Genomic DNA, 24,630 nt, shown 5'->3' on the forward strand with positions numbered 1-24,630 from the left:
CAACCGCCCTTGGTCACGAATAAAACAAAGGTCTTCTCGAGACATCATGTACATGCGAGTCGGTTAGCATGAAATTGCATCTCGCATGTCTCCTTTTCTCTTTCTGAGCCAAACGAGGTTATGTTATAGGCACCCAAATGCTGCGGAGCCACTATCCGGATGCCGAACCTCGCATCCGCGAGACCAACTATCAAAACATCAGTAGTCGTGTGCAGCCACTTGCTGATTAGAGCAGAAAGGCGAACAAGGCAACTAGGCCGCTAATGCGGCTTTCACACCTATCAGGCAGCATAAGGAGGCTGTGTCGACCACAAAAGATTTTGGTAGCGGATACAGTAAAGTTATTGCAGAGGCGAGACTATAAAGAGGAGCTCACGTCCAAGAAAGTTTTCTGAGAGTTGCGGCCTTTTCTATTACTTCGAATCCTCTCGGTTTATTCCATGAGATCCGTTGCACAGAGTGAGAAAGAGAATCAGGGCTTGGCCGCGTGGCTCTGCTTCCTCACTGGCTCGCTAATCTTCAGCTATCTCACAGTTTGATCATACCTCCAGCCCGCGGCCATAGTCTTCGCCGGCGACTGCCCTTCTCTGCCAGGTGAGGACTTGCCGACAACTACCGAACGCAGAGCCTCATCGAAGCGGAAACCATCGGCCCTTTCAAGTCCTGCGCGGATCGTTGCCACGCTCATCCACGCTGACGCCCTGCCCTTCGCCAATTGGCTATTTTTGAAGGGTGGCTCTCTGGCGACGCATGCCCTCTGCCACCAGGGTCGGTTGGTCCGACTGCTCAGCAGACTGGCCGCTGGACACACTCTCTCGCATTTACTAGGGCCCGTCCGTCACAGAGTGTCACCAATCGCGCGATAGTCTACTAGACTTCTCCGGGCTGGTTGCAGTGGATAGTCCGTCGGCAGTCTTGTACTGCTTTTGTCATGGACCTGGTTGAGGCTGCAGCAGCATTCTTCAATGCAATTCGGGGCAGGGGTTTGGTCAAATCCCGGGTGTCGTGGACTAAGGTCATTGATTGATACAGTGTTCACTAACGGCCCAACAGCGTCACCGGTTCGCAAGAAATGGGTCTCTAGACCCTGTCATTCACCCAGAACACTTACACCTATCTTGGCCGAGCTCTTGTTCATTTGTTGATATCCTTTCGAGCCGCTTTGGATGATGATGATATAATGCGTCGTGGACCAATCGCTGCAGGCGACGTGAATCGCATTCAAATGCACCTCTGAAGGAAACTCGTGGGATTTGGAAGATATCGGGCGAATGGCAGCCGGGCTGGGGTGCGGAAGCGTAGTGTGACGCATGCTTTTCTTGAGCCATGATATCTTGATATCCCTCCAACATCTTCCAACATTTGAGTCCGCTCATTCTTCGCACTCTTGCATTTCGAAAAGTCTTCCAAATGGCCACACGTTCCCAGACACCGCGCGCTTTTCCTTTCCTTGTAAAGGTCACGCAGATCAGCTATAGGCACGATCCAACAGCGCCGAGGCTCACTAATGACGGGTACTGGCAACCCCCTAAGCGAAAAGATAACTTCGGTGTGCATTACAGTACTGGCTGGTGGGTCTGGGATCCTTATCATCAGGGCGAGGCGCCATACGCACGTTTGCGGACCCCATCAGACGCAGAATTGAGCAGCCGAGAAGTCCACAGAACAGGCACCATGTTCTGGGCCCCTGATAGACAGGCATATTCATATCGCCCTGAAAATTGCCTGGAGATGGACTTGAACAGGAGTGATTCTCCCTACAGACGGCTAGGGTTTAACATCTATGGAAATTCGAACTTGGTGCTGGTGGCGTACCACGGTAAAGACTTTCAATTGCCTTACCGAGCGCCCCCGAGAATGTTGAACACACTGTTCCCTCCTGTATATGCATCACGATCTACGGCCAACCGGGAGTGCACTATAGCTGGTGACCTCGCCATTATCATTGGATTGATTGTCCTTTCGACTGCGAATACGAAGGAGAACATGCTCAAAGCAATTGACACCACCTTTCGAAGACACCTCAACAGCACTCAGTACGCCGTGAATCAAGATCTGAGACCGGTTCGAGGTGAGGCCATCCACTGCTGAAGCAGCTATTGACTGGCTACGAAGTATTGACATTGCGGGTGTAGGCGTCCTTGAAAGAGGCATCATAGTTGAAATCTGCTCCTTTGACGGTGGTGTCAGTGGACGTGTTCTTAAAGACTGGGAAAATGGGATATATGGAGAGATGCTCAGTTGAGCGATGCTCTATCTGCTCGTCAGTACCAAACGCAATGAGACTACACGTCTCGAATGCATGTAAGAGGGCGAAGGATGACGATGTTTCAGGCATGCGGGTCCATGGGTCTGTTTGTGGGTTTTATCAACTTTCTGCTCCCTTCCTTCCTCGTTCTTCACGTTTTGTCTTCTCTTCTACTACATGTCGTTTTGATGACTCTTGCGTTATGATCCGATCCGTATGCTGTCTGCTCTCGTACTGTGTCACAATATGAGGGAGTGGTGGTCTGGCCGTGTGAAGAGTGGACCTTCAGATTCAACTATTCTATTGATGTGTTTATGACCATAACGATTTTCATAGTCCAACACACGATGCGAAATACCAGTTGTTGCCCGATCTATATCAGAGTATTTCCATATTCGTACAAGCTCTCCTTGAAGTTGGGCTCTCGGATGAATAGTACGCTTCCCTCTCAAAGCTTCAGTATGTTCAGAGGTGTTGGACTTGGGTGACTTCATGGGAGATGACATCTTTGCGGCGAAGATACACCTGGGGGCTATTGAGCCATCGAGTGAGTCAAAATCGATCATTATTCCCAATTCGACCTGTTTTCTAGCAGAGGCAACAAACCAGTTCGAGAACGACTCGGACACGTGATGTCACATGGCTATCATTTTGCCCCTAAGAGCCTACAGCCTTGGCGGGAAGTCTTTTGTAACTGGTGTGCACGTGCACATGTGTGTCACGTGGAATTGAGCCTCACGAGCCTCAACGGTAGTTTCGTTCTCTTTAGAGTGCCATCTCCACCACGGTGACGGTGACGACCGAGCCTTTCCCACTATAGTTAGACAACGAGACACTGGAGGGTGCGCTAAGGTGGACAGCGAGCCTCACCGGTCAGTGCTCTCGCTGTCCATCCTATCACGACATGACCCTCGTAAGGCTCAGCGACATTCCTTCTCAGTTGTCACCCAGGCGAGTCACGAGGGTGATCTAACACTGCTGACATGATACTGGTGTGATAACAGGGCAGCGTCACTCTGCTCCGTACACTGAAAGCAGGGTTTGCAGTGAGCAGTCTCCCGAGCCTTGGCGGTTCCTCTCGCTTATCAAATAGTCGAGTCCGCTACCACCCCCTTGTTTTGTCTCGGTTCTACGCATGCTTTCATTACTTTGAGCTTTTGGGAGCAAGCGCTCAAGGCGATATGGAAGAGCAACCATGATAGGCTATCTACAGGATGGCCCAATACCTGAACATCAATCTCCAATTCGATCTGCAAGATCTAGACCGGACGTCGCACTGAACCAAGCTGGTCCCAGTCTGAGGCGACTGTGTCTCAGGTGTCGTCTCAGACATATCAGGTCAAACATCACGGTGCATTGTATATGTGTGAGTTTGTGTTTCATGCCCAGCCTTGCCCGTTGATCTCATTTCCAAGCATCCAAGATGCAAGATACAATTGCATCTACGGGTCGACCCTCCTGGCGCCTTGGAACTCGTCAGGGATAGCTCACCTCCCTTTTCCTCCTCGCCATTTAGCGCTACTGGTAAGATAAGTACTTCCTCTTCCACCTGATTTGAGGTGGTGTGACCCCTATATCCCATCCTCCTTCGCATTCTCACATCGCTATTGTCGTCGCAAATTGGCTTTTCTAGTCAGGTCCTGAACTTGCGTGCCTTTGTTGCTTCTTTGATCCTGTAGAGCGACTTTCTGAGCAATTTATTGCGGGTTTCCATAGCTGTCTACCTGGTATTTCCTGCATCCTCCACCAACCAAAGCGTCACATCATACTTTCATAGATCATGTGGTCGCCTGGCCAACTAAGTCGTCAACCTTCATACTCTCATAGTGTTGCAGGCTCCATGTCGTCTATTGGCAGCCATTCACGGCTGAGTCGGACGTCAAGTTTTGCAGCAAGCGAAACCAACACTCCAGGGACGACACCCAGTGAACACGACATGGATTTGTGGGCGCCCAAAAAACCATTGACAGACACTCATTCCGGGTCCCTGCGGCGCAGAGCCCTAGACCTAGACGACTCAGCTAGCATGGACGGCAGCACACCTCCCACTGAGGGTGGGGAGGATGACCTCCAGGAAGATGAAGAGCGAGAGCTAAAGACGCCGCGGGCGGTCAGTCGCAAACTAGCCTTTGCGACAGATCTGAGTCGTGGAGGCCACGACCAGGGATCTTTATTACCAGCGTCGACCTTCTCACCCAATTCAGCAGCTGGCGAGAACGCGGCTATCGCGACAGGTCCCATGTCACAACTGCTCCACACATTACTGGGTCAGATCTCAAGCCTGGAAAGGTCGACTCCGACCATCATGTCGACGGAGCACCAAGAGCTGCAGGATCGTCTCACCGAGCTGGAACGAGATCATAAACGTACAACGACGCAGTACCTGCAGCTGGTCGAACTACGGGCCGGAGACCTGGAAAACTTGATCAAGGTTCGCGACTTGCTGGCGCGTGAACGACGTGACCACGCCGCCATGATCAAACTCCGCGACGACGACCTGGCCAACGTGCTTGTACTACGAGAGAAGCTCGCGATTGCCAACTATAAGATCTCGCGAGCGGGGTTCGCTACCGGCAACGCCTACTCCACTGGCGAAGGTACTTCAGGACCAGCCATAGCAGTACCCGTTATGGGCATGGGTGGTGCCGTCGGCAACCTTAGCCCGACGACGGCGTCAACGGCCGGGGCGCGGCTGTCGATGAAACAGAGCGACTACCTGTGGCAGGTGGCGCGGACGGCAGCCATGGAGCAGCGGGTCTTGGAGCTAGAAGCTGCCAACAAGGAATTACATGACCAGCTCACTCGATCGGCGACAACACTGTCGGTGCCATCCATGTCGACGACGATGGTACAATCTTCATCTTCGGCGGCCATAACATCCACGAATTCATCCCCACTGCTGGCCGACGGGCAGTTGATCGCGCGCATCGAGGCCATGTTCGAAGATAGCCTGCGGCAACGCGAGAAGACGGCGACTCGGATGCAGGCCCTGCGCAGCGAGAAAGACATGTTACAGAAACAAGCCACTGCGCTCGAGGACCGGAATGCGGACCTCGAGGCCGTCGTGGAGCGATTACAGAGGACTCTACGTCTGTGATGTTTGTGATGAGACGTTGGGACACACGTCAGTCATGTGGGATGAATTCCGGATCGAACCCAGAGGGGAGGGGCATCTCCTGATGGAATGCGCCCCAGAAAATGTGTTTACAATGGGCAAAGGTTTCGTTCAAATATGTTAGATTCATGTTATAGTCGAACCCAGATGAAAACCTTGACAAACTCATGTCTACATTGTTCTTCCGGGACAAACCTCGTGCGTTTTCACTTTTGGAACTGATCACAGAGGTGAACCAGAAAGTAGATGCTCATTGTCTCGTATCATCATGCAGCCATAAGGCTTAGTGTAGGATTATACATCTCCCTTCAAGGCGCCCGACCTGACTCTAGTTGAGAGGGAAACGATGAATTATACTTCGTCGTTGAGGACAACTGTGGTTTCAATACATCATGTACAGATGTTGGGGAGCTCATCCTCTCGATTACTCCCCACTTCGACAACATCTTCTAGTAGTTCCACTTCTCTACCTGTTCTCACTCCTGGGTGGAGGCGCAAACTCAGTATCCACATGGGGGGAATGGGGTGTCTGATAAAACGTCGTATCGGCCATCGGACGACCTGGTGGAGAGATGGGACTGACCAAGTCATCAATGTTCACGTTGTGTCGTGATGCTGGAACTGCGTGAGGATTAGAAGATGAGCTATGGAAGTAAGGCTCAGTTGTGAGTGGAGTGACGGGAGTCATGCATCCAGCACTATGATTGGCATCGTGGACAATGGCCGTCCAAGGCTTTGCGCTGTGATGATGCGCTTGGACTTGGACTACGTTGGGTTTGACCTCAGTCCCGAGTCGGGCATAACCTTCAGACAGTACACTGCCCGGTGAATCCGTGCGACCTTGATACTGGGCGTGATTTGGAGCAAAACTTTGCATCGAGGAAGGCGGAACGTCGGAGTATCCAGAGGGAAAGCCGTTGTTGAAATTCAAGGCGGCGAAGGATTGCATCTCGTTGCTATCATCCCGGGTTCGTTCGTCAATTTGCATTTCATTGTCGACGACATTGTCTCCGACAGTTGTGGACGAATGAAATGATTTGGGACTCGAAGGGAAAGCTGAGATTGGAACGTTGCCACCTTGGACGCCTTTGCCTTTTATGGACTCTCGATGGTGAGCACGCCATGATTGGCGCTGCATGCATATTCGAGCTAGCCACCAGATGAAGAATGTCAAGCCAATTCCTCCAATTACACCACCAATGACTGCACCGGCAATTCCATTAGCAGCGAAGCTGGAGATATCGGTGGGAGGTGCTGGTGTGGGAACAGTGTCGGTACAGAAAGGGGTGGTCATAACGTAGGGAGCATGGGGAAGGGCGGAAGCAAGATAGAAGGTGGGTGTTGGTGCGTCATAATTGACCATCAAATAAACATGTGTGAAGAAAGCGGAACCGAGAAAGGCAAGCGAACTGCTCTCGGAATCAGACGTCGTCCTATTGCCTGAAACAGTGGTTGAAATAGGAGAGTTGTTGCTGACATTCCTGAGCCATTCAGATTCAAAGGTCAGATTCAATCCTGAGCTGAATGAGATGGTCAGAGTTGAGTTGAAGTCTTGAGGGAGGCTGTAGACGTTTCCCGAATCATCGGCATTGGTCTCCTGGACGAAGCGATCAAGGATCGACTCAGGGAGATTGATCTCGTGTTGGCTGGTGGTGAGATAGGCATCGAGAGACTGTGACTGTTGGAGGAGTTGAGCCTCGTCTCCGTTGCTATCTGTCAAAGTCATCCGAGAGATTGTGACTCTCAGAGGAGAATTATCAAAATCTGGGTTTGGATCTGAAATTTGGTGAGAGAAGGGCTGGCCTTCAAATCGACCAGAATCCCAGCCACCAAGAGTGAGGGAGCCATTGATGAGGCCATTTACGGGTTCATAGTAGGTCCCCATATACAAGCCATACGAGCGGGTCGCGATTAGGTCCAAATCGAGGAGGCGACTTAAGATGGTGGAAGAAGGGCCCAGGGCGAAAAGACCAGCAGGGCCAAACCACGGTGATTGATCAGATGTATAATTTGACAATACTGTAATGGGGACGTCAGGAACATGAGTTACAGTAGGTGGGGATGGGTCGTAGTAGTGGACAAAGAGATTGTAGGTGTCGGTTGTCTGGTTGATGACAGTAGCATTTGTAATTTCTAAAGCATTGTCAAGAGATTGGTATGAATCGTGAGGACGATGATCATCGGAGGCTAGAGGGTCGTAGATTCCATGAGCTCGGTTGATGCAATCCTCAAAAGGACTGTCGGTGCAATAGTCTGGACCGGCAATGGTCATCTCGTTATGTGACACCGAGGGCCACTGGGATAGGTTTTGAGAAGGTGTACCCACGCCCGCAAAGAGGCCATACTGAAAACTTCTGTCAGAGTCGACCCTCCGATCATGAAAGTCGAGATATATCGGAGTGTGATGACACTGGTTCTGTGCTGAGGCCAGAGACAGCAGAATCAGTGTTGCTAAAGCAGACGTGGCCATGGCATGAAGGTGAACGAGGGAGAGTGAGATGACGATTCAACAGGGTGAGGATCGTCACGATACGAGGTGCCAAATGTTAGATCATCGGAGAGACAATGACGGGGAAGGAAATTTTCAAGACAACAGAAGAAAAGGGCAAAGGAAATAGAGCATTTGCACTTGGGACCAAGGCCAGATGAGGCGGATGAAGAGAAGATTGAACATGGAGAGAAAGAGAGTTGAGAATGTTACAAAAGTGAGGGTGCGACCTGATACGATAGCCAGACTGGCCGGCGATGCGCAGCGCCTCAGAAGTCAAAGGTTTTTTGAGAACGGCGCACTCTGAGAGGCGGCGAGGGCGGAGTCATGGTGTTACGAGAGGTGGCGGGCCGGGTTTGTGCAGCGTGGTCCAAAATGAGTGAAGAGTGACCACGGCCAGCCTGGTACCCTTGAACATGAGATTTCAAATGAATGAATGAATGAATGGGGTCTGGGTCGGAAGCATGTCCCTGTCGGTCGATCAGGCGATCAGGCGTGCGAATGGGAAACGATGCCAATGATGAAAGGTCATAGAGAAAATAGAGGTCGATCTGATGAGGTGGATGAAGTGGATGAGGTGGATGATGTTGAGTGGACGTCGAGTGGACGTTCTTGCCGTTTGTCAGGTCTGTATTTGGTTTGTTGGTTGCACTTGCCGCGAAAACTGGTGGTTGTCAGGCCAATACCCAAATATAGAAGCCGCGCCCCAGTCGAGGCGCGCGACTTCCATCACCAGATTTACCACATTGACGGGTTGGGCAGGCGGCCTGAAACTTGGTTGGGTCTTGGCGCTGACAAGGCGTCAACCAGCTTTGACATGCTTGACTAGACGATGCATATGAGTATCTACCGGGTACCTCATGGTCTTTATCATAGCTATCTTTACTGCAACACCAAGAATGGAAACACAGAGCGTCTGATCTGACAAATGGCCAAGTAGTTTATCACGTGCCCTATGAGTTTGCTTTGGCCATAAATATCCAGCAACTTCTCATCTCCATCTAGCCCCATACGAAGTATTGCTCCCCAGCGACAGCCAATCATGATAAACTCCCCGACTGTCATCAGGCCGTGTGAGGAAAATGATGCCACCCTTCTGTCTGGGTGAGATTCTCTTTGTCAAGCCTGCGCCAAGGGGACTTTTATGTGCATAGCCTTGATGTAGACGGGTACCGTAGTGAGATATGCGACCTAGTCCACGCTTAGTTCTTCGGCTTCTTTCGTACCAGTCCAGTTGCTAGTGTCTTTGCCATTGACTGTGACACCTCTTTTTCGCCCTCAGATATCTCAGAGACCTGCTCGGCCTTTCTTTTCTTCCGTAAGCCAGTGAGCATATTCACCGCGGGAGTCACATGATTGTTTGGAGCCGAGATGTGAGATGAAGCATTCAGAGCCATTTCTCCATGAATTGTTTGCCCAAATCTGGGTGCCCCAGAGATTTCGAGAGCCTTGCTGATCCATCCACAGGTATGCTCTTCTGCAAGCTCCGACCCTGCAAAGTCGGTCTGCAACAAATAATCCATCAAGGTTTGATACTGTCCACCATCCAGAACCAACTCGCCCTTTGCTGTAGATTCATCTTTGCGAGGACGGTCTCCAACAACCTCGTATTCTAACCCATGCGGCTCAGTTGGACCGTTTTGGCTTAGTTCTGTCGGGGTTGATGATTTCGCGAGGTCACTGGTGTTCGAGACGCTCGTATATGGTTCCGGGTCAATTTGGATCACAGCATTGCTAAAGCCGTGTACTTTGGCTCGGTCAAGATTTCTCGTTTGTGGCAAAGGCATACGAGCGTCAATTCCTGCCAGGGACGTGCCCTCCCTCTGGCTCGGTGGGAATACCATCCAAAAGAATCCAACCAGCCGGCCCGCGGAACACTCTTGTCTGTACGACATCATTTCCCAGAATTGGTGCAGCGTTGTGACACTGCGCCAATTTCCCTGCTCGTCCATACCTGTGCCATCTAGATCCTCCAAAAACCGAGCCTTGGGATCATCCGGAAACCGGGGTATTAATGACCTGATCGGTTGCTTCGTGTCAGCAACGAGAAGATCTACCGGGTAGGAATCAATCCATCGCGGGTCTGTGGGCGGGTCGAGACGAGCCAGAGGCGGGAAGAATGACCTTGTTTCTGTCTTTTCACATCCAGGCACGATCAGGTGTACTGTGCTGTTGGGCCCAGAGGAGGGCATCTCAGCGCGACGTCGCAGGACCTTGTCCAAAACTCGTCCCCACCATTTAATGAGTTGGCGATCATTCAGTATATGCTTACCAGCATTCTCGCTGCTTCCAGGAAATAGATACTGATTTTGCGCCCGGGCAAACAATGAGAGCACCACCCTTGTCCCATTGAGCCGTGGTTTAACCAGGTAATGGAGAAAAGTAGAAATAACAGTGGCGATCGGGGATGGTGAGCCCTTGGTCACGCCTAGCCGGGATGAGAATCCTGTAGAGTCGGCTTTTGAGACAAATAAAGTAGTCAACGAGGGCGAGGCGAAGATCAGGACCTCGACGGCAAACACCAAGACCTCTTTGGCCTCATCCGACCGCGGTGTCGAGACAGCAAGAAAATGTGACTGGCACGTGGTTTCTTCCTCCTGCTGGTGCGGCAGTGGCGCAAACAGGGCTAGCGACGGGTTAGAGAGAGTGGAAATGTGATAGACCGTCAAGCCCAAGTCTTTGGGAAGAGCGGACGCCAGTTGACTGGCCAAGTCCAACCGGTCAACCATGCCCAAGCGACAGATCTGGGACCCGGTGGCAAACGATTGAGTTGCAGGATGTGATATTGTGGTAGTTGGCCCAACACCGAGTCATGGTGTAGATTCGTCCTGTGTTACCCGTGTGGGACTGAAACCCAGACTAACTTGGCCGGTGAGGATGAGGGATTGGAGGGAACGCGATGTCCAGATCTGAAATCACGGGAATTTGGGTACCGGTCTAGGAGACTGCCTAAATAGGACTAGCACGTCAAATCCCCCCTGTATATCAGCCAATTGCATCTTTCCTTGCCTCCTTCCGCTAGGACAAATCGGTCACCGCACGAATCACAGCCAACCGGTCTCTGTATTCTCGGATGTCCAACGCAAGGCGTCAGATAGTACGGTGCCAACCATGTGTCCCAATACGATGCTACGAATCCTGCTTCCATCCTCAGCCTTATTTAATATCTCATCCCTCTCCTTTCAGCCATCACCGGCGCTCGTTGTTCATCTTGGCTTTTGTCCATGGGCCCTGTCCTCTCTCGGTCAGACTATCTAACCTCCCTTCGTTTCCCGGTATGGATCACGACTCTCGACGGCAACTTCACAATGATCACCACCTAGCCTCCCAGTCGACAGTCCAGATCAACTTCTCCTACCAAAGCCAACACCAGGAAGAGGAAGATGACATGCCAACGAGTATCCTGGAACGGTCCGAAGATCCCAATCATGTACCCCTGTGGCTTCTTCCTGGTCCGTGGCTGCAACACAATGATATCGTCACTCCGTCAATAATTCCCGGCACTGATGAACTCTCGGAAGAACTCGAACGGCTGTTTCATCATCATCAACGCAACGTCATCTATGCTGGCGTCGAAACAGAGGAGCCACTAGACGATCCATTGGCGCATCTTCCCACCTTCTCCTTTGAGCAGCCTCCGGAGCTTGATCAATCAAGTCAGCCCAGTCGCAGTTGTTCCCTGATGACCCAAGTCCCTCAACGCGATGCCGAAACTGAGGACTTGTTACCATCACAGGGGTCGCGCGCCATACCTCATCGCCCGCGCAAGCGGTCCGAGTACGACAAGCCCACCATGAGAGACTTTCGAAGGCATTGTGGAGTGATAGATTTTGGCCAACACGTCAGGACCTCTGCAATGTTGAAACACTCCAGGAATCAATCCGCCGTGTCAGTCCCGTGGACGTCATCGTACGACTATCAACATCAACTCGAAGCATTGGAGCGTCAGAACAATGGAAGGCAACGATTAAGGGGATGAGTGGATGCGCAGATAACAGGGGCAGACCAAATCCATTCATTACTACCACGATCCATTTGAAATCTGGAGTGGGATTCCTGTCATGTCGTATCCCCCCACGGCCTTTGTGGTGCCATCGGGGGATTGTATCAGTTGCGAGACGCACTTTGTCGAGGCTGGCCCACGTAGTCGTTTATCAAGCCCCAGTGATTGGGCATTACCTTAGCTTGGATGTGACTTCAGTGATAGTAGTGTATGTGGTAGAAACAAGGCAGAGCCTTGAGGAAGGGATATGCCAAGACATTTTGTTTGGCCCACTCGGCTCACTTGCCTATATAGAAACACCGTCTTTTGTTCATGCGCTTTCTCGTCTCTGACTGCGCTTCGAATCTTTTCCCTTCCACTCCCCCAGCCAACGCTTTGGATCTCTTCCACTTCTTCTCACACTGTCTGTTGCTCTTGTCATCACGCAGCTGTTGACGGGACGTGTCAACTCAAGACATACTCAGATTGCCTTGCGCTCATGTGCGACAAGCTGGTTGGTACATGAGTATCCCTCTGTATCATCCCAATCCATCATGCTGTAGCTGACCACCAGGCCATTCGTTTTCACTTTTATCCATCTCGTTGCTAATGTGTCATGTCTACGTGCAGTCCCGAACAAAACACCCAGCAAGTAAACCCAGCCTCAATGCCACCCGGAGTTGAGAGTCCTCGGTCACTGGGCCAAGAAGACGGTGAAATTAGCGATCATGCCTCCGCATCGTCCCAACACCCCCAGACTGTGGAACTTGACGACGCCAAGGTAGCAGAGCCCCCACTACCTTTAGAGCCACTTCCACCTCCCCTGCCCAGCGAAGAGCCTCCATCTCAACCAGTGGACGATGGATGGGAGCCTGTGTGGGACGACCAAGCACAAGCCTTCTACTTCTACAACAAATTTACCCGTATCACGCAATGGGAGAACCCCAGGGTCCCTGAAGCAAACGGAGCTCGTGCCCCAGGGACAAGTGACAATGACCAACACTCCACCTTTACCGAGGCGCCACCGGCCAAACGTGTAGGAGGCTACGATCCATCCATTCATGGTGACTATGACCCCAACGCCGATTATGCCAAGATGCACTCGACAACCGCACAAGACGATGCAGACCGGAATGCGCACAGTGTTGACGCTGCCGATGTATATGCAGCGACAGCAAGCTTTAATCGCTTCACCGGCCGGTGGCAAAGAGCCGACCTCAACCCGGAGAATTACAGCGACGAACAAAAGAGCCGGCGCCAGATGAATGCATTCTTTGATGTGGATGCGGCGGCCAATAGTCATGATGGCCGAAGTTTACGTGCAGAAAGGGCAGGGAAAAAACTGACAAAGGCTGAGCTCAAGGCGTTCAAGGAGAAGCGCAGGGAGAAGAAAGAAGAGAAGCGGAGGGCCTGGCTGAGGGATTAGGAAGCATTCTGGCTATTGGGTAAATGGACGACATCAACGACAGCATGACAGGGCTCGTAGAATCGAATTGGATATGCAGGGTTCTATGACTGGCCCCATGTGCAAATGCTTTTCCATTCTTGGCGTCACATCTTTGGATTTCATGCTCAATGAGAATGTCCTTTGTCATACTTTTTAGATGACTTTTTATTATAATCACCAAGTTGTGCATGCCTCGATCGTGCTGTGGACAGGAGGAGACGCGGTGACCAAATTCGCGTATCAAAGACAGACATCAGGGATGTTAAGATTTGTACTCCTGCTGCTTTAGGGAAGCCTCCTTTAAAATCCCACAGGCCACCGCGTGTCTATCGCCGCTATATGTGGGCCAACAATATCAATATCATGTCAAGGAGGATCCATCCTTCCCACTCCCACCATTCGCTCCCTCACTTCCTCCCTCACTCTCTTCCTTTCTTTGCCATTGAGGACACCATCATCCACTACTCGCCTTAATTCCAATCGGCCGCTCCTTTGCATTCTCCTTTCTTCCTCGCAATGCTTCACTCATGTTCACCGAGGTTCTTGCGGTGGTTGCCATCGCATGGGCCTTCTTCATAGCCTGTGTCTGTGCGATTGGCGACTTTTTCCTGTGAGCATCCACTTGGTGCATCCCCATGGCCAGTCGTTCGTTCCTAACACGGTGAACAGATTTCGTTATTATCGGTCGGTCCCTCCTCGTGCAGCAGTCCTTTCAAAGCCTGTGGAAGAGATTCCCCATGTCACCGTTCTCCGCCCATGTAAAGGACTTGAGCCTTACCTCTACGAATGCCTAGCTTCAACATTCTCCCAGAACTACCCTCGGACCAAACTGTCCGTCTATTTCTGTGTCTCCTCTCGACAGGACCCTGCGTATCCAGTTATTCAACGAGTCGTCCGAGATCATTCCGGTTATGATGCCCATGTCTTTGTCGAAGAGGAGGACGATACTTCCCCGGACCAGCAGCATATCAGGGTTCACCTCGGCCCGAATCCTAAGATTCGAAACATGAGCAGAGCATACAGAGAAGCCAAGGGTGATTTGATCTGGATTATCGACTGCAATGTCTGGGTTGACCGTGGCGTGTGTGGCCAGATGGTGGATCGATTGTGCGGGTTTACAGCACCAGGCCAGTCTCCAGCCAGGCCATTTAAACTAGTCCACCACCTGCCCATCTCTATCGACGTCGAGGCTACAAGCAACGACCGGGAAGCAAGCAGATTCAGTCACGATACCCCCACCACACCGCTCATATCTTCGTCTACCCATTCCTCAGGCCAGATATCCGCATTGTTGAGACATGGCGGCCGTCTCGAAGAGCTCTTCCTCTCATCTTCCCACGCAAAGATGTATGTGGCAATCAATGCTGTGGCAGTCGCTCCATGCATCGTAGGCAAGTCCAACATGTTCCGTAAGTCTCACCTAGACTACCTGACTAGTCAAGCGGCACGCCACCAAGACCCATCCGTTGACGCGGTCACCATATCTGCTCGAACGGGTATTGATTATTTCTCACACAATATCTGCGAGGATCATCTCATCGGAGACTTGTTGTGGAAGTCTCCATCCTCGCGAGTTCCTGGTTTACCCACCAAAATTCGCAACCACGGCCTTGTTTACGGTGATCTGGCGATTCAACCGGTCTCGGGGATGACTGTCGGGAATTACATTGCACGGCGGGTACGGTGGCTAAGAGTACGAAAATTCACCGTTCCTGTGGCCACTCTTGTTGAGCCCGGTACAGAAAGCTTTTTGTGTAGTGCATATGGGGCTTGGGGGTTGACAACCTCTTCCTACACTCGAGACATATTTGGGCACACCTGGGCATGGTTTCTGGTCTGGATTTCGATTATTCTGGTGGGGTGGGCAAGTGTAGACCGATGTGTTTATATCTTGCTGCATTCTGGAAGGACGCTTGACTTTCAGCAGCAGCAGCTTGACCGTGGTAATCTGCACGACTCTGGCTCTATGGAAGATCAGCCAGTGCCACGAATTCCGTTCTTCGCTCGTCCCGCGGGCGACGGTGGACCTCGTCGGCCCTTTTCTAGTTGGCTTCTTGCCTGGCTGGGGCGAGAGTCGCTCGCTCTTCTAATCTGGACGTGGGCGATATGGGGCGGAGTCACTGTGACCTGGCGTGAGAGACGATTCTGGGTGGGAATAGATATGAAGGTACATGAGATCCACGACAAAGACGACCGCATGAATAAGGGGGAGGGCCCATTAGATGGGAGATCAGAACGATTGGATTCCGCCAACACAAGCTCGAGGTCGAGTAGTATAGAAACAGGCGTTCGGGGTGGAATAGAGGATCAGCGGGTCCATTGACAAGCGGAAAGCAGGCCCGGGACAAACACGACAGATCAGTGGCCAATTATTGTATAGTGTATGTATAGAATAAGGGAGCTCCAAGTAGCTCTTGATACCGCTTACTAGCCAATTACCCGATTGAACAAAGTGGTGTGCCGATGCCAACAACACCGATAAGAAGAATACATCATCGTGCATAAGATGATCTTCAACGCTACCCGCATACAAACATTCACACGCCGATTGAGCAACCCCGACAACGTAGAATGATCCACCCCCCCTTGAACAAGGAACACAGATACATGGCATGATATTCAAAGACTCTAGTCCCTCGTCCCTAGTGTTGTTCTCCATGTTTTAGTCATGAGGCTGCGTCCAAGAAATAAGGAATCTTGGAATTCTACGTCATCAGAAGCCTCAAGTCTCGCTCGACTTGGCGATATGTGTTTGTATTCCAACTTGGTCGTATACCGTGATATTAGATACTTTCATTGTAGCATTTTTGAAAGACATTCTATCAGAGTCTCTGTCTATATCTCTATCTCCACCAATGTGACTATCAACCAAGGACACAACTCCGAGCGGCCAAATATAATCAACAAACCACCTCTAGGCTTGAACCAGAAAACATGCAAGCATCCCCGTTTGGCGCAATGCAACCGCTTAAAACATACGTATACCGGAGCAGCATGCTTCGGTCGGACATGATCATCGAGGAGACGAGAGGAGGAGTGAGGGAGATTCAGGAAGGCAATATGGGATCGGGTGCAGGGACACCTGTCTACTTTGCAGAAACGCACCGGCTCACGCCCAGGACGCCAGACATAATACTGCATTTGGGCCATGACAAGACTGGTCCCGTGGTGGCGGTCACATTCTTCCGACTGTCACTGCACATGAAACTAGGGCTGGGCGATCCGGATAATGACCCCAACGGCGTCATGTGGCTGCAGATGGAGCGCACATCCAAGCTACGGACTCGCAAGTCCTTCGTCTTTGAGCACGACGGTAGCTCCTTCACTTGGGAGAGGACACACAGCGGCGCAGATGGGATCAATGGCCTTGCCGGCAAACTCTCCTCGGCCAATTACCGTCTCACTGACAATCGTTCCGGAGATGTCGTCGCCGTCTATGCCGCGGCCGATCTCAAAAGTCTCTCCGTCAGGGGTGAATTGAACATCTTTGCTCCGCTGAGCCAAGACCTTGAGAAACTTGTTGTCGTTAGTAGTGCCGCTCTGTCGGAAAAGGTCGCCAGAGATACCAAGTGAGATATGGTGGGGTGTAAGCGGGTTTTGTCACTCGCAAGATTGGCTCATGAATCAAGACTGTAAAACAAAGTCTGTGTATTTCTATGGCCGTAAGCCTCTTATACAATAGCGGAATCCAACGCCAGAAAGGGAGTTCAGCGCCGGGAATCTCTTGTGGTCATGGTCAAACTGACCACCACAGCCAGACCAGGCCCTTGAGGTATTCGACAATCTCTTCACCTCCAAGCTTGCTCTCACCATACAGTCGATCGACAAAGGTGATAGGAACCTCTTCAACCTTGAGCCCCATAGCTTTGGCGCGGACCATCATCTCCATCTGGAATGTATATCCTTTGCTCTGGGTTTCGGTGATGACTTTGACCAAGGCTTCTTTCTTGTACAAGCGGAAGGAACCCGTCAGATCGCTGACACCGGGGTTGAGGAGGAAGTCGGCTAGAATGTTGGCGCCGCAGCTGGTGAGCTTCCGTTTGGCGTCCCAGCCGTAGACACCTCCAATCAGGTTGTCTCTCGATCGGTACCGAGTGCCGGTGACGATATCGGCGTTTGTAGCTTTTTGCGTCTTGACGAACTCGGGGATGAATTTGGGGTGGTGGGAGAAGTCGGCGTCCATGATAATGACATAGTTGCCATTGACAAACTGCAGGCCGTGGACATAGGCCGTACCTAGACCGAGTTTGCCTGCTCGTGGCTTCAACACGATGTGGTCCGATCCAAACGACTTTTGTAGTTCTTTTGCTCGATCCAGTGTGCCGTCGGGCGAGGCATCGTCCACAATGATGATTTCCCAGTTGAGTTTCCTGATCACCATCCAGACACGTGTCAGCTAGAGTTGGTCGACTCAAGGGTTTGAGGTCCATGGACCGGCTCACTCTTTGGTAAAGACATCTGAAATCAATTGCACTAGCACAGGGAGATTCTGTCGTTCATTATAGGTGGGGAGGATGATGGAGTATTTGTCGCCTCCTTTGGATCCTTTCGGCGGCATGATGGCGGGGAGAGGGTGTGTGGATGATAAAACAGGAGAGCGGATGAGAAGGCGACTATCGACAGGTGGTCAAAGTGTGGTGCATCAATACCAAACAGTTTATGCTTCAATATCTCGAGGGAATTAAAAATCTGGGGCAATCTTGAAATCTGGAATCTGGAATCTGGCCATTTCTCACGACGCGGTGAATATGAGATGCGTTCAATTCTTGCGGCGCGTCGATTTCTTGTGACCCACTTCTCGGGGCTCGACCACTGACGCTGAAGTGCCTAAGATGACTAATAGGCGCCTTTACGTCCCTAAATCAGAGCCGCAAGCCGCAGTTTAGGCGTCTGACTCCAGGCATGACCGCCCCTCTTTCAGGGCTGGCAGACCCTCCTCTTAGGGCGTAATTCAACACCAACATGACATCCATCCAACGTCAAATCCTCAGCTCAACAATCGACATTATCACCACGAAAAGCCCTGACAAGGATCAATAGACATGGTATCGACTGCTTCAACGATGCGGTGAGCCAGATCTATATACAGAGAGTCTGAGTGACCCTAGACTCAACATGTCTTCATCCACCCACCATCATCGAAAGGCCTCGAGTAGGGCTGCTCTCCCCCGCCGATCAACAAAAGGACCTTTGGATGCAGTCGACGACCCTTTGTCCCTGTCTGCAACACCATCACCATCAGTACTATCAGTTGCTCCATCCCCGTTGCCGCAATCTCCTCAGAATGAACTCACCGATCCGTCCGTCGCCGAGACGTCAGAGCCAGACAGCCTTTCCCATGTACCATCACTACCTCAAGGGAACCCTGGGCCCTCTCAGCAGACCGAGGACCCTGCAGCAGAAGAGCGAGATCTCTCTTTCCTCCTTGATCCATCACTCTACCATCCTTTGTCGCAGGTCGAGGTCCCAGGCCCATTCCGGAAACCCTACTTACCATCACCCACCAAGACAGCCTCGCTAGCCAAATCTCTTGCCCAACTCGATAGGCTATTGTCAGAATGTGAATTTCTGCGCGCTGCACAGTTTGCTGGCGCCATCTTGATCTCGGGGACCGTCAGGCCAACGGATGCACCGACCATCTTCAAACTGCTCGAGATCCGATATTCGTGTCTTGAGCTGTGTGGAAACCTTGCTTACGCCGCCCAAGAGGCCAAGGCTTTGGAGGATATCAGCTCAGCATTCTATTACGATGACCCGGCCACGTCGGCGGGAGGCCCCAGCCTTGAGTCTTCCCTGGAGTCCAAGCCGATACCACGCCATGTCATGCCCTTTTCGCTACGGCTCCAAGCTTTACGACTTCAGAGCATTGGCTTCTCCGATCCTAGGCGAGGGGTTTCGACACTCTACGACACCGCGGCAGAATGCAGGGAACATCTACTCAGCCCACTCACGTCCACAGAAGAGCGAACACTGTGGGCACAGAGGTTAAGTCAAGTGTCAATTCACGTGGTGAATGCTCTGATTGAAATGGGAGATCTTGATTGCGCGGCAAGAACCTTGGGGACATTGAAGCCGTCTCAGGCAGATCATATAGCCACATGGGAGGCCCGAATGATCTTGCTTCGAATAAAAATGGGTCATGTCACCAAAGCCCAGTCCCTGCTCAATGCATCTCAAGTCCAAGAGCCGGCTAAATCTATGCTTACTGCCTTGCTAGCAATATCCCTGGGGAGGATCGACGAGGCTGCTCGACTCCTTTCCCAGGTCGACCCAACTGTCGATCCTGCGGTCAGTGCCCTGGTCCGACAGAACCTCGCCGTTGCTTATCTCTACAATGGCGAGATTAAGAAAGCCAAGTTGACTCTGGAGGAATTGGTAGACCAAGGACACTCATTTCAGACCCTGACCATCAATTTGGCCACCATCTATGATTTAACATCGGACCGTGCGAGAGACTTGAAAATGGCTCTCGTGTCCAACGTGGCTTCGCATCAAAATGGTGCTGCTCAGCCTCGAGCTTTTGTCAATGCCGACTTCAAAATGTGATGCACTCTATTCAGCTACAAGCAGATCCCACCACACCATGACGATGATCGAAAGCGTTGAGGAGACCCTTGAGGTGCGACAGGGCGGCCAGGACGATGAGAACGTGAAATATTTGGTGTGAGCTCCCCAGAGTATCAACTTTTCCTGGAAACCACTTTTCGGGAATTCGTGCCTGTCGATATCAGATTTATGTCTTTCAGTCCAGCATTAAACTCACTGCATAAAGTCCTGCCCCCAAAATGTACAGTATGCCCTGCAACACCAACCAGAATAGGCCAATTTGCTTCTGCATCTGCTGTAATCCAAACAGTCTCAGCCCATCGAAAACGGGGAAGACGGCCGAAACACCCATGCCGATAAACATCAATGCGCGATATGGTCTCCAAGCAGGGGTGCGAAATTGGGGCAAGACAGAGACAGCGGTGCATGCGAGGCCGAGCAGAGAGATCTGGGACACAAGTCAGTGGTAGCTCAACATGGATAAGGTGGGAGTATGACCATGGTCCAATATACCACCTGTCGCGGACCGTCGCACCAGAACCCATAGTAGACACTAGGCACAAAGGACCCGGCGATAAGAATAGCGATGCCGGCATAGTCCAATTGATTCCAGAACTTGGCCACGGACGGAGAGTGGTTGGATACGGCGTGATAGGTAGCACTCATGCCCAGGCAGAAAGCGGCCCCAAAGAAGAAACAGCTCATTGCGATGACATCGGCCTTGGACGCCTGTTCGTACCGGGGTTGTAGAGCTTGATAAAGAGAATAGCCGACAGGCAAACTCAGGGTGGCCGGAACTAGGTGGGACCAAATATTGATACTTTCGTTATGCCAATGCAAAATGCTCTGAAAGGACCTAGAATAGCTGTAAGATGCTTTGCGATAACTTCCATGGATGTGTTGATTGTCTTGTTGCCAATGAGGCAAATCCGCCCACTGAACCAGAGTGTGCCATAAATCGGCGGCTTTGTCTGATGCCGTAGTAGATTTATCACCATCCTTTGCCAGCGGAACAGACGTAGAAGAGTCGGCCATCGCGAGGATGGTGAATTCTCTTCAGATATAAGAAGGATTTGAGGATTTAGAAGGACACATTAACCGTTGGGAATTGCAAGAGGTGTGGACCAGTCTTCCTACGTTAGGGTCGGCCCGTTGGTGGTTCGTGGTTCGTCAAAGTCTTCCTCTGAGTGGCCGCTTGAGGGAAGCCCCAACCCAACGTCATTGCTACTGTTAGACTCCAACGCTCCTTCCTTCCTTCCCTTCTTTGACCCTCCTGCCAATGTTGCCCTGCATGTGACTTGTGGCGCGAGAGGGAAGGTGTAAGTATAGAAGTGCCTCTCAAGAAATCAAACCTCAACCTCAGCCTAGCCAGCGCACGGAGCAACTAAGAAAACAATATGACTGTCTGTGGGTGAGAGAGGGCTAGTCTCGTTGGCTGTTTTCCTACAGGGTTTTATATCATCTCTTCCTGCCGAGTACGCCATGGCACAACCCCCTCCCCCCCTTAATCGAAAGTCGTCTGCGCCATGGGATCGCCTCCGTCCTGTCAAACAGGACCCCTTAGAAGCTATGGGTTTCGTTTCAAAGGGCGACAATAGGTATCTTTGATCTCGAATAATCTCGCACCAAAAGTTCGACTGACCTCACATGTCTAGACTTCTCGATATCAAAACTCAAGAGACCTTCTACAACAAGATTGTTGCTCGCTATATGCAATTCTGCACACACTATTCCAAAGACCTCGACACTGCTTTTGCCTCCTTATCATTGGATCAAGGTCCGTCCTCTTCTTCAGACTCGGCTCGCAACCCCCCAGTTCGGCCTATACCCCCGACGGCCAATGGCCCAGCATCTACCCCTCGAGATGGCCCGCCACTTGCACCTCCACCACAACATGTCCGCTCAGGAGTTGCAGCGCCATCTTCAGAGCTATCGGCCATATTGACCGCATTACGGAAGCTCAGAGAAGGCTTACTTGCCACTTCTCGTAGCGCTCCCTCTCCCATCTTCTCTCAGCGAGTACACGTCTTCAACATCCGTGTGGCCATTCTCGCATTCCACCCACCCTCATACCACGCTTCCTTGCTCCATCTTCTTTTCGTTCTTCACACCCCAGAATATCCACTCCCACGCTCAGAGCTTGTCGAGATGACTACCTATCTGATCCTTGATTTCGCCACTCGACAGAACGACATCTCCAGTGCTTATGCATTGAGGTACAACAGCCGTGCTAAGTTTGGGTATGATAGTCGTATCACCGACGAGCTTTTGAGGTCATTCGTCAATAACGACTGGGTCACCTTTTGGCGAAATCGAAGGAGAGTCGATGGGTATGTCCGTGCCATTCTGTACTGGCACGAGGAAACCCTTCGAAGGCTTTCCCTAAAGGCCATTGGCCGCTCTTACCTGGCTTGTGATATGAACTGGATCCTGGATAGTGCGACAGGAGGCGAATGGACTTGGCAGCAGCTAGTTGAGGTGGAAGACGTGGGTTGGATCCGGGATGGAGACAGAATCACCATCCGAAAGCCCAAGGCAAGAGTCGCAAACTAGGATATTGATGCAGATCACATGCAGGTCATTCGGTTCTGCAAGTGGATATACGGAAATCTCCAGATCAGCATGTCACCGCAGCCTGAAATCGAATACTCTGTCGTCTTCTTCCAGGGTCGAGACCGATGTTTGCGTAGTCTGGATGCTCAGCCCTGTACCATAACGTGGCTCGAGGTGGACCGCGAACTGCGCTAGGCATGGCTCAAACAGCGGCGACAGTGCACGGAGCCCAGCCACCGCTGTGGCGCTTCCTGCCACTTTATTTCCACCAACCATACAGCGGCTTAGTAAGCTAAGCTCTATTCTAGCGTCCCCACTGGCCACTACGAACGCGTCTGTTGACTTCTCACCTGGTCTGTAACACTCTCCAACCTCTTCCAACCTTGACATAAACAACTCAAATTTGTATCTGGTCACCTCACCACCTTGGGTGCACATGCATTTTCATTCAGGTGCTGCAAACGTATACTCAAAGAATGACCAGCCTCCTCCAACATGGATAGGTAAATGTTGTAGATTGTTTCCTTCGCTAATCATTCTTCTTTGGTTCCATCTTCATCTCACACCCTGCTAATCACAACATCGTCACATCTCACCGTCTCACTAGGCTCATAAGAAACCTGAATCCGCCGACATGAGGGTACACAGTGTCAACACTGCCTTGTCGATTTCATCATTAATCTCCCTTTCTACCGCATGGCCTGTCCTACCTAATCTCCTCGAACGAAGACAGCCTGTCTCGTATTCCGTTGTTGCTGTTGATGGAGGCAATTCTGGCTCCGATGGATCAGCAACGACTGTCACGGATTCCATTGTCCATACCGAGACCATCCTTCACACACAATTGTCCACAATCATTATCACCGAGTCTGAAACTCCCACAACCATTGTGGTCACTGTCACTTCTGCAGTGCCCACCACAATCACAGAACAAGCAGAACCTGCGACATTAATACAAACGGTCACATTTGCACCCGAGACAACTGCTGAGCCCAGCCAACCTTCACCCGAGACAACTGTCCAGCCCAGTCGATCTCGTCGGCCAGAGTCTTCATCAAGTCCTCCACCTCCGCCTCCTGCTCCAGAAACAGTCACAGTCACACAGTATGCGCCTTCTTCAAGAAAGTATGATGATGGAATGTGGCACACCGACTACTACTTTGAGGTCCCCGCCGAGCCAGAGACAAGTTCAAGCACCGACGCTTCTTCCGTAACTACTACGGAAACGAGGAGCTTTCACCCAACCACCACTCCTTGGTCTGCCTGGCAGGGACCTACTACCGAAAGCAGCTCCTCCTCGACCGCTTCTTCTACCTTGCCCTCAGAAACACAGCCTCTGGAGTCTTCGACGACAACCTATTTAGGCCTATGGGACCAAGATGCGACAGTGAGCAGCTCAGCTCCAGGTCTATCAACAACCTCAGTACATGATGTCGATGGAGACTCCTATTATGTACCCACCACAACCACCACGACTTCATATCCTGCGTGGACCGACACCGCCCTCGAGAGCACTTCAAGTCCTAGCACCTCGACAACCACGTCAACCTTTGAGTTTGATTCTGGGTTTTATACTCCTTGGTCCAGCAAGGCAGTGGATGCTCCATCAACTACGTCATCTGCGGAGCTCATTTATTCGTCCACAAGCACTGTCTGGTCATCTCAATTCTGGGGTGCTCCTCTCTCCAACGATGGATCTGTTCAATCCTCCGTGACTCCAGTCGTGACCATCGAGTTTGGTGGCATCCCAACAACTACGTCGGAACCCTTTGCCGCCGTCACATCCTCTTGATTTATTCCCCCAAGCTTAGAGCTTACCTTCCCGCGTCCCCACCCACAGGCACCGGTCTTCTCTTCCTACACTGATACCCCCTCGTGAAACCTTTGGATAACTTCATGATCCAACAGGCTTCCATTTTTATCCTGTTTTATTACTTATTCTGCTTAAAGCGTAGGCGCTGGTGGTCATTGTGGTGCATATATTGCATGGAACGATTCAATAGCAGGTTGCTCCTTAGCGAGATGGCCATGTTTTAGAATATTCAGGAATACTACAGAACTGAAACAAAGATAGCCTGCAGCAGGATGCAGAATTCATATCATTCATACCTCTACTTCCTTGTCGTCACCTCATTTATTCTGTTGACTCTGTACTGCGTAAAGCCCAAGACATATGTATAGTCCTTACGATGCACGTGACCTGGCTGCGTGGTATGCCAAGAACTCCGCCTCGCCATCTCGCATCCAATGC

The 24,630-nt window shown here is 51.4% G+C and overlaps 11 protein-coding genes across 11 annotated transcripts; 7 read left to right on the forward strand and 4 right to left on the reverse strand.

Annotated features, from left to right (window-relative positions):
• Nucleotides 1–1,313: 1,313 nt before the first annotated feature.
• PV10_03944 (uncharacterized protein) lies at nucleotides 1,314–2,245 on the forward strand (the record flags this gene model as incomplete). Its single annotated transcript, XM_016368457.1, has 2 exons — nucleotides 1,314–2,071; nucleotides 2,136–2,245. The coding sequence occupies exons 1-2, from the start codon at nucleotides 1,411–1,413 to the stop codon at nucleotides 2,243–2,245; spliced, it is 771 nt and encodes a 256-aa protein (XP_016224245.1). The 5' UTR covers nucleotides 1,314–1,410.
• Nucleotides 2,246–5,829: 3,584 nt separating this feature from the next.
• On the reverse strand, nucleotides 5,830–7,833 carry PV10_03945 (uncharacterized protein; the record flags this gene model as incomplete). The annotated part of the gene is made up of 1 exon (XM_016368458.1): nucleotides 5,830–7,833. The coding sequence occupies one exon, from the start codon at nucleotides 7,831–7,833 to the stop codon at nucleotides 5,830–5,832; it is 2,004 nt and encodes a 667-aa protein (XP_016224246.1).
• Nucleotides 7,834–8,701: 868 nt separating this feature from the next.
• On the reverse strand, nucleotides 8,702–10,715 carry PV10_03946 (uncharacterized protein). Its single transcript, XM_016368459.1, has one exon. It carries the CDS (start codon nucleotides 10,578–10,580, stop codon nucleotides 9,054–9,056), a length of 1,527 nt encoding a protein of 508 aa, XP_016224247.1. The 5' UTR covers nucleotides 10,581–10,715; the 3' UTR covers nucleotides 8,702–9,053.
• Nucleotides 10,716–10,977: 262 nt separating this feature from the next.
• On the forward strand, nucleotides 10,978–11,912 carry PV10_03947 (uncharacterized protein). The gene has a single exon (XM_016368460.1). The coding sequence runs from the start codon at nucleotides 11,129–11,131 to the stop codon at nucleotides 11,828–11,830; it is 702 nt and encodes a 233-aa protein (XP_016224248.1). The 5' UTR covers nucleotides 10,978–11,128; the 3' UTR covers nucleotides 11,831–11,912.
• Nucleotides 11,913–12,210: 298 nt separating this feature from the next.
• On the forward strand, nucleotides 12,211–13,500 carry PV10_03948 (uncharacterized protein). Its single transcript, XM_016368461.1, has 2 exons — nucleotides 12,211–12,392; nucleotides 12,464–13,500. Exons 1-2 carry the CDS (start codon nucleotides 12,388–12,390, stop codon nucleotides 13,257–13,259), a joined length of 801 nt encoding a protein of 266 aa, XP_016224249.1. The 5' UTR covers nucleotides 12,211–12,387; the 3' UTR covers nucleotides 13,260–13,500.
• Nucleotides 13,501–13,684: 184 nt separating this feature from the next.
• Nucleotides 13,685–15,728, forward strand: PV10_03949 (uncharacterized protein). Its single transcript, XM_016368462.1, has 2 exons — nucleotides 13,685–13,890; nucleotides 13,950–15,728. Exons 1-2 carry the CDS (start codon nucleotides 13,808–13,810, stop codon nucleotides 15,601–15,603), a joined length of 1,737 nt encoding a protein of 578 aa, XP_016224250.1. The 5' UTR covers nucleotides 13,685–13,807; the 3' UTR covers nucleotides 15,604–15,728.
• Nucleotides 15,729–16,911: 1,183 nt separating this feature from the next.
• Nucleotides 16,912–18,006, reverse strand: PV10_03950 (uncharacterized protein). Its single transcript, XM_016368463.1, has 2 exons — nucleotides 17,723–18,006; nucleotides 16,912–17,650 (listed from the first exon to the last, which is right to left on the reverse strand). The coding sequence occupies exons 1-2, from the start codon at nucleotides 17,836–17,838 to the stop codon at nucleotides 17,017–17,019; spliced, it is 750 nt and encodes a 249-aa protein (XP_016224251.1). The 5' UTR covers nucleotides 17,839–18,006; the 3' UTR covers nucleotides 16,912–17,016.
• Nucleotides 18,007–18,395: 389 nt separating this feature from the next.
• PV10_03951 (uncharacterized protein) lies at nucleotides 18,396–20,525 on the forward strand (the record flags this gene model as incomplete). Its single annotated transcript, XM_016368464.1, has 1 exon — nucleotides 18,396–20,525. One exon carries the CDS (start codon nucleotides 18,396–18,398, stop codon nucleotides 19,824–19,826), a length of 1,431 nt encoding a protein of 476 aa, XP_016224252.1. The 3' UTR covers nucleotides 19,827–20,525.
• Nucleotides 19,289–20,882, reverse strand: PV10_03952 (uncharacterized protein). Its single transcript, XM_016368465.1, has 3 exons — nucleotides 20,325–20,882; nucleotides 20,044–20,274; nucleotides 19,289–19,998 (listed from the first exon to the last, which is right to left on the reverse strand). The coding sequence occupies exons 1-3, from the start codon at nucleotides 20,859–20,861 to the stop codon at nucleotides 19,837–19,839; spliced, it is 930 nt and encodes a 309-aa protein (XP_016224253.1). The 5' UTR covers nucleotides 20,862–20,882; the 3' UTR covers nucleotides 19,289–19,836.
• Nucleotides 20,883–21,105: 223 nt separating this feature from the next.
• On the forward strand, nucleotides 21,106–22,548 carry PV10_03953 (uncharacterized protein). The gene is made up of 2 exons (XM_016368466.1): nucleotides 21,106–21,424; nucleotides 21,482–22,548. Exons 1-2 carry the CDS (start codon nucleotides 21,309–21,311, stop codon nucleotides 22,377–22,379), a joined length of 1,014 nt encoding a protein of 337 aa, XP_016224254.1. The 5' UTR covers nucleotides 21,106–21,308; the 3' UTR covers nucleotides 22,380–22,548.
• Nucleotides 22,549–22,705: 157 nt separating this feature from the next.
• Nucleotides 22,706–24,493, forward strand: PV10_03954 (uncharacterized protein). The gene has a single exon (XM_016368467.1). It carries the CDS (start codon nucleotides 23,014–23,016, stop codon nucleotides 24,169–24,171), a length of 1,158 nt encoding a protein of 385 aa, XP_016224255.1. The 5' UTR covers nucleotides 22,706–23,013; the 3' UTR covers nucleotides 24,172–24,493.
• The last annotated feature ends 137 nt before the right edge of the window (nucleotides 24,494–24,630 follow it).

This window comes from Exophiala mesophila, assembly GCF_000836275.1.
Source record: "Exophiala mesophila strain CBS 40295 unplaced genomic scaffold supercont1.3, whole genome shotgun sequence".
Classification (NCBI taxonomy): Eukaryota; Fungi; Ascomycota; class Eurotiomycetes; order Chaetothyriales; family Herpotrichiellaceae; genus Exophiala; species Exophiala mesophila.

Bases quoted from the DNA above. Each gene is read 5' to 3' on its own strand.
- PV10_03946 (XM_016368459.1), bottom strand. From the start codon at position 10,580: ATGGTTGACCGGTTGGACTTGGCCAGTCAACTGGCGTCCGCTCTTCCC.
- PV10_03947 (XM_016368460.1), top strand. From the start codon at position 11,129: ATGGATCACGACTCTCGACGGCAACTTCACAATGATCACCACCTAGCC.
- PV10_03949 (XM_016368462.1), top strand. From the start codon at position 13,808: ATGTTCACCGAGGTTCTTGCGGTGGTTGCCATCGCATGGGCCTTCTTC. The intron at 13,891-13,949 runs GTGAGCATCCAC...CACGGTGAACAG, and splicing joins GCGATTGGCGACTTTTTCCT to ATTTCGTTATTATCGGTCGG.
- PV10_03950 (XM_016368463.1), bottom strand. From the start codon at position 17,838: ATGCCGCCGAAAGGATCCAAAGGAGGCGACAAATACTCCATCATCCTC. The intron at 17,651-17,722 runs GTGAGCCGGTCC...GATGGTGATCAG, and splicing joins TCAGATGTCTTTACCAAAGA to GAAACTCAACTGGGAAATCA.
- PV10_03952 (XM_016368465.1), bottom strand. From the start codon at position 20,861: ATGGCCGACTCTTCTACGTCTGTTCCGCTGGCAAAGGATGGTGATAAA. The intron at 20,275-20,324 runs GTCATACTCCCA...CTTGTGTCCCAG, and splicing joins AGGTGGTATATTGGACCATG to ATCTCTCTGCTCGGCCTCGC. The intron at 19,999-20,043 runs GTGAGTTTAATG...TGATATCGACAG, and splicing joins TGGGGGCAGGACTTTATGCA to GCACGAATTCCCGAAAAGTG.
- PV10_03953 (XM_016368466.1), top strand. From the start codon at position 21,309: ATGGCACAACCCCCTCCCCCCCTTAATCGAAAGTCGTCTGCGCCATGG. The intron at 21,425-21,481 runs GTATCTTTGATC...TCACATGTCTAG, and splicing joins GTTTCAAAGGGCGACAATAG to ACTTCTCGATATCAAAACTC.
- PV10_03954 (XM_016368467.1), top strand. From the start codon at position 23,014: ATGAGGGTACACAGTGTCAACACTGCCTTGTCGATTTCATCATTAATC.